This window comes from Beta vulgaris, chromosome 6 (assembly GCF_026745355.1).
Source record: "Beta vulgaris subsp. vulgaris cultivar EL10 chromosome 6, EL10.2, whole genome shotgun sequence".
NCBI classification, from domain to species: Eukaryota; Viridiplantae; Streptophyta; class Magnoliopsida; order Caryophyllales; family Amaranthaceae; genus Beta; species Beta vulgaris.
Genome location: NC_079207.1, coordinates 54,886,966 through 54,899,564, shown reverse-complemented (window position 1 = coordinate 54,899,564; position 12,599 = coordinate 54,886,966). Strand labels below are relative to the sequence as shown.

General features: G+C 35.3%; 1 protein-coding gene across 1 annotated transcript; it reads left to right on the top strand.

Moving 5' to 3' along the window:
* The first annotated feature begins 8,464 nt into the window (after window positions 1-8,464).
* On the top strand, window positions 8,465-9,645 carry LOC104897104 (ethylene-responsive transcription factor LEP). Its single transcript, XM_010683924.4, has one exon. It carries the CDS (start codon window positions 8,585-8,587, stop codon window positions 9,335-9,337), a length of 753 nt encoding a protein of 250 aa, XP_010682226.2. The 5' UTR covers window positions 8,465-8,584; the 3' UTR covers window positions 9,338-9,645.
* The last annotated feature ends 2,954 nt before the right edge of the window (window positions 9,646-12,599 follow it).

Genomic DNA, 12,599 nt, shown 5'->3' with positions numbered 1-12,599 from the left:
AGAGTTGGACATAAGGGTTGGGGTTATGGTGAGCGTGCCATAGCTTTTCTAGGAATGGTTGATCACCATCCTTTTTATTCAAAGGTTCCTCGATATCGCAGGTCACTCTGAAATGTGGAGTCGCGCCCCCATTTCATTTTTATAGGCAGGACAACTCGTCCAATAGCTATTCCATTAAAGTAATAAAAGATGTTTAAGTTTAGTTCAGTAGAAGTTGTCTGCAGTTTATTATTTATATGTTATTATTTATTCCTGCAAGTTATTTTGTAGTATCATGTTTAGGATTATTTTATGTCTGATATGTAGTACTCAGCTTTGCTGATTACGTGCTTGTCTGTGTTTGTGATCATGGCTTTGCCTATTGATCCTGTGGTGATCCTTCGGGGGAGCAGAGTCAAGAAAGCATTGACATTACAGGTTCGAAGATGCATACCATTGGGGAATCTGGAATGGAGAGGCTTTTGTGCATTAGTATTATTTAAGTTGTTTTGTAGGAACATCTTCATTTAAGTTTGAGTTGTTTATTTATTGGTGTGTTAAGTTTGACATTGTCATTTGGTTTCATAAGTTTAATAAAGTTGATTTTTGTTTTAATAAGTTTTTCCGCTGCAAATTCTGAGTAAGCCGAAACGTTATCACACGGGCGATAATGCCTGGGTAATTCTCTAGGTTTGTTATAAAGGTATTTTCTAGAAAGAGAGAATTATCGGGGTGTTACAGATAATTCCCTTGCAGAACTCTTATAACCACTTGGTTGTCTCTTTCAATATATAGATCTTGAATATGCTGATGAATAGCAAGAATAAGTCTATTTCGCCCCAGGCTTCAGCAATGAGAGCTGAGCTTTGGCCACAATGATAAGCCTGTGCAGCAACAAGAAGACCATCATAGTCGCCAATGGCCATACTAGTAGAGGCTGAGGGGCCAATAACTAAACCATCAAAGCTTATCTTGAAGCAATCGGAGAGAGGACAAGGATGCCAGCTAACTGCAACAGAAGTAGGGGACCTGCAACAAGGAAGTAAAGAGATGGTAAGGAAAAATCTACCATATTTCGAGAAGTCCATTCCAAATACAGATGCCAGGATCTTTAGTAAATACGATTAAATTAAGCATATTTTTTTCATAAATAATTGAATTGCGTTCCTTCCAATACTCCACAAATTATAACAGAATAATTATAGGGCCTAAGGGTAGGGACGTAGACATGTTAGGCATTGTACTAGATATTGCGGCACTATTTGACGAATTTTAGGCCGTATATAGCTTGAACTCCAATATTGACAAATTAGAGAACATGTGAAAATAAATAACAGAGTCTCATTATCAGATTTACAAAGGGGCGGAGAACATCATTAGTGATTTGACGATGGGCTAATTAATTTCAATGAAAGCCAATTTTGTAAACATTGTTATAGAAAAACTTGAATTTTAGGGGCTATATTAATTTTTCATATCCAATTGAAACGCCAAGGACTACAGAATAAGGAGACATTCCAAGAGCTATCTAGGTAGTCGTTTTAACAAAGAAATCGCTCGAGCTAGTGAACTCCCAACAAGGAACAGTTGGGGAGGGTAGTTAGGGATAATAATCCCCAAGATTAGGTGGATGATAAACTTCTATGGGGACCACCGCCTCAACAGTTATGTTGGTTGAGTGCATCAAACCCAAATTCATTAAGGAGAGAAACATTTCATTGTCTTGATGGAAGAACGACATTACTAACAGTGAGATCCAGATTAGCAACGAACGTGATTTGAAGATTTAACATTTCAATCAGGCTTTGATTGGCACACCAGTTGTCAGTCCAAAAAATAGACATTTTTTCCAGATTCAATTTTCTAATGTATTCCTTTCCTTAGAAGCTCTCGAGATCAAAGAATGAACTTTCAAATATGAGAGTAATATGGCGTAGGTTTAATTTGTACTCAAAGAAAGTAGTATTTTGAAGTTACTTTTGGCGCATAAGAGTTGGCTAAAGAGAGTTTTGGTCAAAAATGATTCGCCCGTCCATTTTAACCTAGTATGCTTCATTTACATGGACATTTTCCGAAAATTCAAACCACCATATTTTTTAGGCCGACAAAGTTTTGACCACACAATTAGTGGTATTCAGGAAGAGTTTGTTGAGGACCGCCAAAAAAACTTTCGGTTGATAATATCTATTGTAGCACATCTTTTTTTTGGAACCTGAAGTCATTGCCATAAGATAAGGTGGGGTAGATTCTAGATGACTCCGAATAAGAATTGATTTTCCATCTTTTGAGAGAAAATGATTGTGCCAAGAATTAATTTTTTGCTAGTCAACTTTTTGGACTAATTGATGGAAATTGCTAAATATTGGCTTATAATTTGAGAAGATAACCCCCAAATATCTTCTCAATAAATCTTTTGGGGTCATATTGAAAATGCCAGCAATCGATCTTCGTGTAGAGTTTGGGACATGTTAAGAAAACGTGATTGCAGATTTATGAAAATTCAGTAACTTCTCTGAGTTAAGGCAAAAAAAAAAGCCTAGGATAATTTTTAGACGAAGGGAAGAATCAAAATTAGCTTTACAAAATCATAATCCATCATCAGCAAAAGAATAGCCCTGGAATTTTTTGAGAATGTGGAAGTTTGATTCCAATTCCTAATTTTGAATTTACTAAATCCAGTTGCCGTTAGAGGTGAAAGATAACCTGTTACTCTTTCCATTTTGAATATATAATTCATCTTCATTGATGAAGTTTATCTTTGTCTCATTATCTGAAATCGAATTTATTATATAAGCACCAATACTTCTATCCATTCTAGGGGTAAAAGTTATTCGGATAAAATCTAATATTCAATCCTATCAAACTGAATTAGTAATTGGGATTAGAATCGAATATATTCGGATTAGATTCGAATTGAGTTTTTTGAAATTTAGATTTTCGAATTGGTTTAGTTTGATGGTTATTGGAACAAAAAATATAAAATAATCGAATATTAAATAAGTCTTATATTATATATTTGTATATTTGGGATTGATTTAAGTGTTCTCAATAAAAATTTATGGATTTGTATACGTTATTAGTTGTTAAAACTGAATTTTTATGAGATTGTGTGATTACTTTTATTATCAACCACTTTATTTTGATGCTCATTTTTTAATTATTTTTCACCAAAAGAATAGATTTGAAAATTTTGTATATTTTGGACTGGATCCATTCTAGTGTCTGAAAGTTTGGATTGGATATATTTGGATTCGAACTCTGATTGGTTTGCGTTTTGATTGGAAAATTCAAAATAGAAATTCATATTTGGTTCGGATTGGATTGGATTAGACCTAAATCGAGACCGCACACCAAACTTTCACCCCTCATTTATCCTATAACCGCCAAAACTGCTCCCTCCGTCATATTTAGACATTCTTATGACAATAGATACATAAACTAAAGAATTATAGAAGTTTGTATAAAATATGATTATGTATGATTTACGGGTCACAGATAATAAATTGTTTAGAGACGTGAATATAATTTAATAAACGTATAAATCTACTAATGATTATAATTGTTTTTGTGGTAAATAATGGAAGATAATTAAGAAGCTCGAACATAATTTGGTAATCGAGAAAAATGGGGAGAATTAATTGTCATAATATGATTAAATGGTTAAGGTAGTTTTTATGTCAGCATTTTATAATGCTTATGTGTGTTTGTTTTTATTTTCTTGATAAATAATTGTCGAATCATGGTTGTGAAGTTTGTTATTATAGAAATATTATTGGATGATTAATCAAATATGAATTTTTGTCATTATTGGAGTTCTTCAAAACTAATATAGAAAATATCCTTCATCAACATGATCTATCATTCCAATCTTATGTAGGGTTGAGGGAGGAATAGTGGAATTATTACCCTAATTTTCAAGGTAATAGCTACCCACCATCCTACATAATAATATATTATGTCAAACTTCTATCCTCCCTCCTTAAATAATAGAGATATTAGGACAATTTGCATTAATTAAAAAACGAAATTACAACTTAAAGATAGTATCAAACATAAAATAGAAAGCAAATTAAATGTACGCTAAAGAAAGGTTCACTTGCTCTTACATACTCTATGAAGAAAATCCAGCTTGTTATTGTTCCAGTCCAAATGAAAACATGTCTTAGGGGATTTTTTATGGTGTTGGGTTATGTGTCTTGGAGAAAAAGACCTGATATAATGAGAGAGAATCTATGAGATACTAAACCCGATCTTTAGAGATAGATTGCCGCACCTCTTCTTATAGTACCCTATGCTAACAAAATGATAAATCTCAAGATCCTTGAACATAAACATCTTCCTAGAATTTTATTGATTAAACTAACAAAGAATCCAAGTCCTTTGGTCACTTGACCCTTAATTCTACGAGGGTATCCAGGGTTTTGCTTCGTGAGGATGAAACTCAAAATGCGTGGAGGTTGAAACTCCCAAATAAAATTCGAGTGTCTCCCACAATATTCATTTTTGAAGTGTGCTGAATCCTAAAGTCATCACATGAACTTGGGACGATTTGTATTGATTTAATTCACCCTACATACAGATCTAAAGATCCAACCTTGCAATCCCTAAACTAGAAGATCGAACCACAACATATATACTCTCTAACCTAAATTGATAACCTCATCTAATCTTACCCGCCCCAACACTCGAACCTTCAAAGTTGCATCTTTCAAGCAATGGCAAACTCTAGGAGCGATGTCTCTATTTACCCGATTTCCTAGATCTTCCCTTGTCAAAGGAAACCAAGATCTTTCTATTTTTCACCTATCACTAGTAAATATCACCCAAGCATAATCATAAACAAAATTGTAAGGATAATTGGATCTGGATAAAACTAAACAAATTGAAGAACTAACCACCAAATTCGTACACATAACGACCTTTGTCGATGCTTCACTTAACAATCGAAAAGCAAATAGATTAGTTTGAAGAGCCTTCCAGGTAAGAAGCCAATAAACGATGAGCCTTCAGACGGAGGCGAGAAGCGGTAAGAACGACTGCTGGTCGTAGTTGTGGGACACACCATACGTGTTTCACAAGACGGCTACTTCACGTCAGCCTTTGTTGGCTAAGCTAATAAACTAAACCACTAAAAGAGAAAGCGAAGATGAAAAACGAGGAAGGGGGAGGGGGCTCGACGACCACCTTGATGAGCGCCAAGGTGACTCGGCACCTGTCAAACCCCCTAGGGTTTATCATGGTCACCGAAGCTTTAAGAGGTTTTCTCTTGTGACTACAATCATATGTTATTGATGGGAAGATATCAATATGCAAGAACAACTTCAATGAACCAACAAAGATATCGTTTCTCGTACACCGGAGTCACCACCACCTAAACTCATTTTCTTTCTATTTGTTGTATCTTATTTGATCTTTTAACATATAGTTAACATTTGATACTATTAAAATTTTTAACCATTGTAACCACCACCACAAATGAGCGGTTACTATCCTCTAATTATTCTTTTATGGAACTAGTCTTATATGCACGCGATGCGTGAAAAATTAAATATAAATTAAAATTGTATCATTGCATCTAATAACCTCAAATAATAGGTAAAAATAATTATTTACAAAATTCCTCTAAAGAAAAATTTGACATTAGTTCTATTTTTAGTGAACATTAAATAATCACGTGCATATGCAGCTAAATCCATTGATCGATTAAATAATGTTTGTAATCATTTTTTAAATTCATACTTTCTCTGTTTTTTGTGAGTGCAATACTTTGACTATTTTACAGTATTCGCACACCTCACTTTAACCGTATTCTTTCTACTATTATATAAAAACAAAACTGGTCTTATAAAATGTTGTTGGATTTGTTTCAATCATATTTTCATAATATCAACTTTTTATAACTTTTAAAATTACATAAGTAGAGATAGTAATGGTCAAAGTTGTACATTAGCAAGCGTGAATGTCAAATTGCTACACTTATTTAGAAACGGAGGTTAGTATAATTTAATTATTATGTGAGTGAGGGTGCTCTAGTATTTTTACGTGGACACCAAATTTCTCAAGAATTGGCTTATAGAATATAGATATGAAAAGAATGTAAGGTTGATTATAAGTTGCAGAAATCAATTTTGTTTAAAAACGAGAGTGTTAGATCATTATTTTATTATCACAATTTAGAACAAATTTAACTATTATTTTTTCGCATGGGATTAAAAGCCATCTAGAATCCGAAATTTGGGGTGTGAAAGGAGTTTGGCGCTGCTATTGGCCACCAATATTTGATCCAATTTTGTTTTGATGCATCAAGGTTGGTCCTTCACTGACTTTACTCTCCAAATCCTAGTACTTCCTATACTGTACAATTTAGGGTTTAATTAGGGTAATATAGTCAAGAAATGATTAAGATCTAACAAATTAGATGCATCTAACACAGATTTGTGTATATTACTAATAGTGTTTGACTGTTTGTATATACAAATACTAGCTCGTACGCAAGCGATGCGTGCAACAACATATTAATATTAATAAAAACATTAATATTCATGCAAAATATGAACATGTAATTCGTACTTATAACTTAGTTTTACAGAACATAGGATTGAAAATGAAGATAAGAGAATTTGGTCTATGCTTACTTTTTCTCATCAAGTTTAAGTGTTTCACTTGAATAACATCTTGACTACGATAACTATGAAATCAAAAAATAAAAAGATGAGTTATACTCTTTTTTCTCGGTAGTTTAATGAATTTTTAATTTATGTTCTTTATAATTGTTATTGAATATTTAGGTAACAAAAGAAAATTTTGTACTTTTGGCTTTACAATTGCTGGAAAATTTCTTTGTTATATTAATTTTCTCATCGTAAGTAATCCTTTGATGGGAATCTTAAACTTGTTTATGTTTGTTTTCTCTTTTTACAACTTTCCTTATTATGCATAATTGTAAATCACGAAACAAATGAGAAATTTTGAATAGGTCCTTTTTATGTTTTAAATTAAGGCTATATATATAAGTCTTTTCATAAGGGGACGCCATAGCTGCCCCTGACTTATATAATAGAGTTATAGTGTTTGTGTAGTTTTCTCATCTTTTACCACCGTACAAACTCAAGTATTAAATGCTTACATCCAATATATATTGTTTGCTTTCACACAAACACTATTTTTTTAATCCATATGAGCCACGAAGGCAGTACAATGTACAAAGAAGGGAAGGAGGAATTCGAACATGTGACCTATTGTTCACATCACCTCAATCATACCACTAGGCCAAGATATCCTTGGTACAAACATATTTATGATATACTAACAAACTTTGTTGGATGCATCTAGCTGTCAAATATCTATCATTCGTCAATATTTTTTTTTTTTAATAAGACAAGTAGAAATCTTGAGAAGTTGGGATTGACAAGTTGAGGGATATAAAGGGGATCCCAACTTGTCAAGCGTGAGAATCGATCCCATGACCTCCTGGAACCGGGAGGGAAGCACTAACTACTAGGCTATCCCTCACTCTCTCCTATCATTCTTCGATATATATAGTCTTTGTAAGAGATGACTCTATGTTATATATAACCCAAGACAAATAAATGCTATGCTGCCACATGTACTCTCCCCTCCTCCACACAATCAAATGAGACATTAAACAATAAAAATGTGTGTTTCAAAACTCAAACCCCTGACCTCTCATTTGATATGCTAAAGCACTAACCAACTACACTACAATACTCAGTTAGTCTTTATGGGGAGAAAAATCATTTAAAAGACAACATAATATTTCTATTTTTGAATACTTCAAATGCCCATTGGTAAATAATCCGAGGCGTATTGTCCGAAACCGAACTAGCGACATTTTATAAGTTAACGGTTACGTAAGAAAATGGTAAGGTGAGAATTAAGTGCGAAAGTTCGTTATTTGAGAAAAACACAAAATTATTATTTCTAAAATCCCTTAGGTAAATTAGCTATTAATTATTAAGAAAAGTATAAAAACAAAGGGGCTAATTTATATAATACACTCGAGTGTGCTATTTAAAATGTTACAATATCTATTGCCAATTCTGATCTTAAGAAACTATAGCTCCAAATTTGACAAAAAGAAAAGCCTTAATATATGGGTCATGTTTTGGGACAATATTGGGTAAACTATACACCCGATACTTGTGCTGCCCTTATTTAATTTACTATTGATTGTAAGTACTCTGATCTTCTTTACTAACTAATTTAACTTCTACAAAAGGTAGAGATATAAAATTCTTTTTATTCTTTTGCTCCATAATTCGTTTGTCTAATGAAGGTCACAAGACCAATTATTAGTCCTACTTTAAAAAATTAGAACAGATTAATCATTATTTATAATTATATTTAAAACTCTATACCAAATATAAAACAATATAGACTGATCGAAAAAGCGTTGAGTGGGTATTGAGTATTGACTATATAAACCGAGGAACATGCATCAACAATCAACATTGACACTATCACATCCTTATCTCCTTTCCTTAACTCAAAGTATCGTCATTTTCTACACAAAGTAAACATTATTCGAAAATTCCAACTACTTTCTTAACCGTAAACCAAAGAAACCTTAAAACAAAACACACCCATGTTTAAAAGCAAGAGTAGCAAAACTACCCCTGCACAACACCAACAACAGCATGAATCCCCCAATAATCCACCCATCAAGTTCCTAGGCGTCCGTCGACGCCCATGGGGACGATACGCGGCCGAGATACGAGACCCATCAACCAAAGAACGGCACTGGCTCGGGACCTTCGACACGGCCGAGGAAGCAGCCTTGGCCTACGACAGGGCTGCTCGGTCCATGCGAGGCCCACGCTCTAGGACCAACTTTGTCTACTCCGACATGCCTGCTGGCTCCTCCGTTACCACCATTCCCTCTCCTGACGAGCGACAACACCAACACGAACACAAACACGAACACGAACTCCAGCATAATCAGCCGGAGTCGTTTTCGCTTTCTACCGGTAATGGTCATGAGGTTTGGTCGTCTTCCTCATCATACAACCAGCAAAATCATACTATATATAGTAATGTAAGTAGTAATGATGATATTACTATGAATAGTAATATTAATGGTTGTTCTGCTAATTATAATTACAACGATATTGAGCTTCCCCCTTTGCCTGATCAATATACTGGTGAGATGGGTCAGGGTTCTTGGACCGACCCATTTGGTGACCCAACAGTTGGTGGACTAACGTCGGCAGACTACATGGGCTTTGACTCTACTACTGCTGGTGCTGGGTACGTACACAGCCCATTGTTTAGTTCAATGCCTCCAGTAAACCATGGGATTGACCCGTTTAATTTGGGCTCGTCTTCTTATTTTTATTAAAATTATTTCTGCATATGTTTCACAATTATTATGTCAAAAGTGTTCCCTTGTGACATTTTTCTTCTAGAATGTCGGTTGGACGTTTTTTTTATTTTTTTTTTGGGGGGAGGTTGGGGTTGGGGTTTTAAATCTTGAGATTTGAGAATACGTGTAATTATATGCTTATTTGTATGCTGCTTCTTTTTTTTCTTTTTTTTTTCTGGGTTTGGGCCTTCCTATGCCTCTCAGGACCCATACTGGATTTGGTCCTGAAGTAGTGCATTTTTTTTCGTGACTTTATAATAAGATTTCATAGAGTTTTATTTGTATTCTTCTTTTGTCCGTAGATTTTGGAGGACACAATCTTAGTTGTTCCATCTTATTATGTGAAAATTTACTAGTTTAACACCCGTGCAAAACTGAACCGGATGCTAATTGTTTGCATTCATTTTTAAAAAAATTTAAAGAGTATCTATGCGACATAAATACAACCTACAATGACATATAATTTTTTGAAAAAGAAGCAGTTATCGTATTATATGCAGCAAAGTAGAAGATAAGACAACTGTAAGTGAGTATATTAACAAATTGAAGGTAAAACTAAACACGTAAATTTAAAGTTTTGATAGTACTCATTACACATTGTGAAATACTTTCTTATACACTATATTTGTGGTAACATTTGAGTTCTCAAGCTCTTTATTACAGATTAAAATCTTCAAACCCTTTTTGTTTGTAACTCTTAATATATCAACATAGAATTATCCATGGCTGAATATTGGCCGAGGGAGATATAATCCTACGTGAGCTAGATATTGTTCTTGGCTTTTATTTATTGTCATTGCAAAACATACAACCAATGGAAACTTTCTTATTTGAAATTGTATCGGGAACTTTGTTACGTTTGATGGTGTAAGTGTCATTATGGGAATGAAAATTTTGTCCCCAACATTACTGTCGGACACAACAACAGCCTCATTAATGCGATTGCCAAGATGCTTAACAACTAACTTGGTACCATTACATAGCCCCAAAAGTATGATAAATATTTCTTAGGAGCGTCAGCGGTTCCCCTACCTTCAATGTAATGTTATGATTTGGCAATCCCCCACACTTGATAGTATTTAGAAATTCAGTTGAAAACATCTCATGAACTCCAAAATTTCCTTCCTCAAGGAAATTGCATCTGAAGTAAGATAAGTTCTTTCTTCACCTGGCAAGTGAGACAAAACATGATCATTAACCATGTCAGCTATCTCATTAGTTAAAGCAAGAATAGCTTTATCCTGAAAATATTTTGCTTCACATATGTACTTATCTAGGTCAGGATATGTACTCTCTGCTGTTGCAGAAATAGGATCATCTCCTCCATCTATCAATGTCTCATGAGAAATTTCTACATCAGCTTGACCATCATTCGATTCACCAATTTTGCCATCTCCAATGTTCAAAATCTACTTTGAGAACTCCCTACTTTCATCTACATTTGAACTACCTAAACCTATTCTTAGGCGCATATTCTTTGTTAATCTTATCACACAACAAAAATCCCATAAGTAAGAACTGTTGATTGCTGAGAACTGTTGATTGCTGAGAATACAATATCTTCTCTGCTTTGTTTGGGAGCGACTACCAATATCTGTCTTAAATCACCGGCGAAAACAACAACCTTTCCACCAAATGAAATATGTTGATTTGCTGGATTCATGCACTGCATAACACTAGTAGAATAATTGCTTATTGCTGCGGTGGTATTATTGCGGTTTTACCCATACGCAGCAATATATCACGTAAAAAGAAAAGGTAAAATATAAAATAAACATATTGCTGCGGTTTCTAATAAAAACCGCAGCAATATGATTTCAACGGGAAATTTTTGAAAAAAAGTTGACGTTTTTATCATACATATTGCTGCGATTTTTGGCCAAAACCGCAGCAATATATTAAAATAATGCGGTTTTTTCTAAAAACCGCATGAATATCCCCATTTATTTCATATAAGAGGCGCTAGGGTTTGGGGGACACTCGCATTTTAGCCGTTTTTCTCCTTCCTTTCTCCTCCTTCAAATCTCCTTCCCTCTCAGCCTTCTTCATTTTGTCGTTCTTCTTCATCCTCGACTTGCCTTCACCCTTCTCAGCCCGTCGGCCTTTCTATTCTTCGTCGGCCGTTCACCAGAAGAATTCGTCCGTTCAATTCGCCGCATCGAAGGAAAGAGAGAAAGGAGTTCGAGAGTTTCATTTGATATGGTTTTGTTCAATTTTTGTACCGTTTAGGACTGGAAGTTTTTGGACTTTCGGGGCTTTCTTGGTGCGTTTGCCGGCAAAATTATTGTGCTTCTAGCGAAGCTTTGGACATTCCGGTAAGCTCATCACATTTCTTTTTTGTTTTTAGTTCCTACTTCAATTTTCCGGCGAGTCTTAACTGTATTTTTTTCTTTGAATTTCCGGCGAGTTGTTCTCGAGACTCTGGTTTTGCTCTTTTCTTTTTCATCTCGCCGTCGTCGAATTCTGCTTTTTGTCGCCGTCGTCGTCAACAACAAATATCCTTCGAAATTCGCCTCTTGCCGGAGACGTCGGTGCTCGAGTTTCAGATCTTGGCTCGAGTTTCAGATCTCGACGGTGGCGGATGCTTATTAGTCTGTATATCTCTATTTTTTTTCTTTTTCGTTTTTTAAATTTTTCCTTATAAGTTTGTTTTCATTTTTTTTTATATATTTTGTAATTAGGGTTTGTAAAATATTATTTTTATGGGAAAATTCCTCAGGTACCCCTGAGGTTTGGCGTAATTCCCAAATTACCCCCACATTTGGGGAATTCCTCAGATACCCCTGAGGTTTGTGTTTGTGCTTAAGATACCCTTACTATGGATGGAAACCTCACGCCGTTAGGTTTTTCTCTCTTTCTCCCCAATTTTCTTTTTCTCTCTCCACCCATCATCCTCCATTGATGAACATGGAAGCTTTCTCTCTCTTCCCACCCCACTCTAAAGCCCTAACCACCCAACCCCCACTACCTCCCATTCCCCACACCCTCCCCTACACCGCAGGCCCCCTCCCCTACCTTACCACCACCCCAGCAGCCCCCCCTCCCCCACCAGATTATCCCCAGCCCCGAAGCCTGCCCCCTCCCCCACCCCGTCGCAAGAACCCCACCCCTCCCACACCCAACCCCGTACAAATAGACGCCCAGACCCTTGTCGAAATCGACCCCACCCCTTCCCGACCCAGTCGAAATCGATGCCTATAGTCGAAAAACAGAGGAGAGAGAGAGATTGCGAAAATAG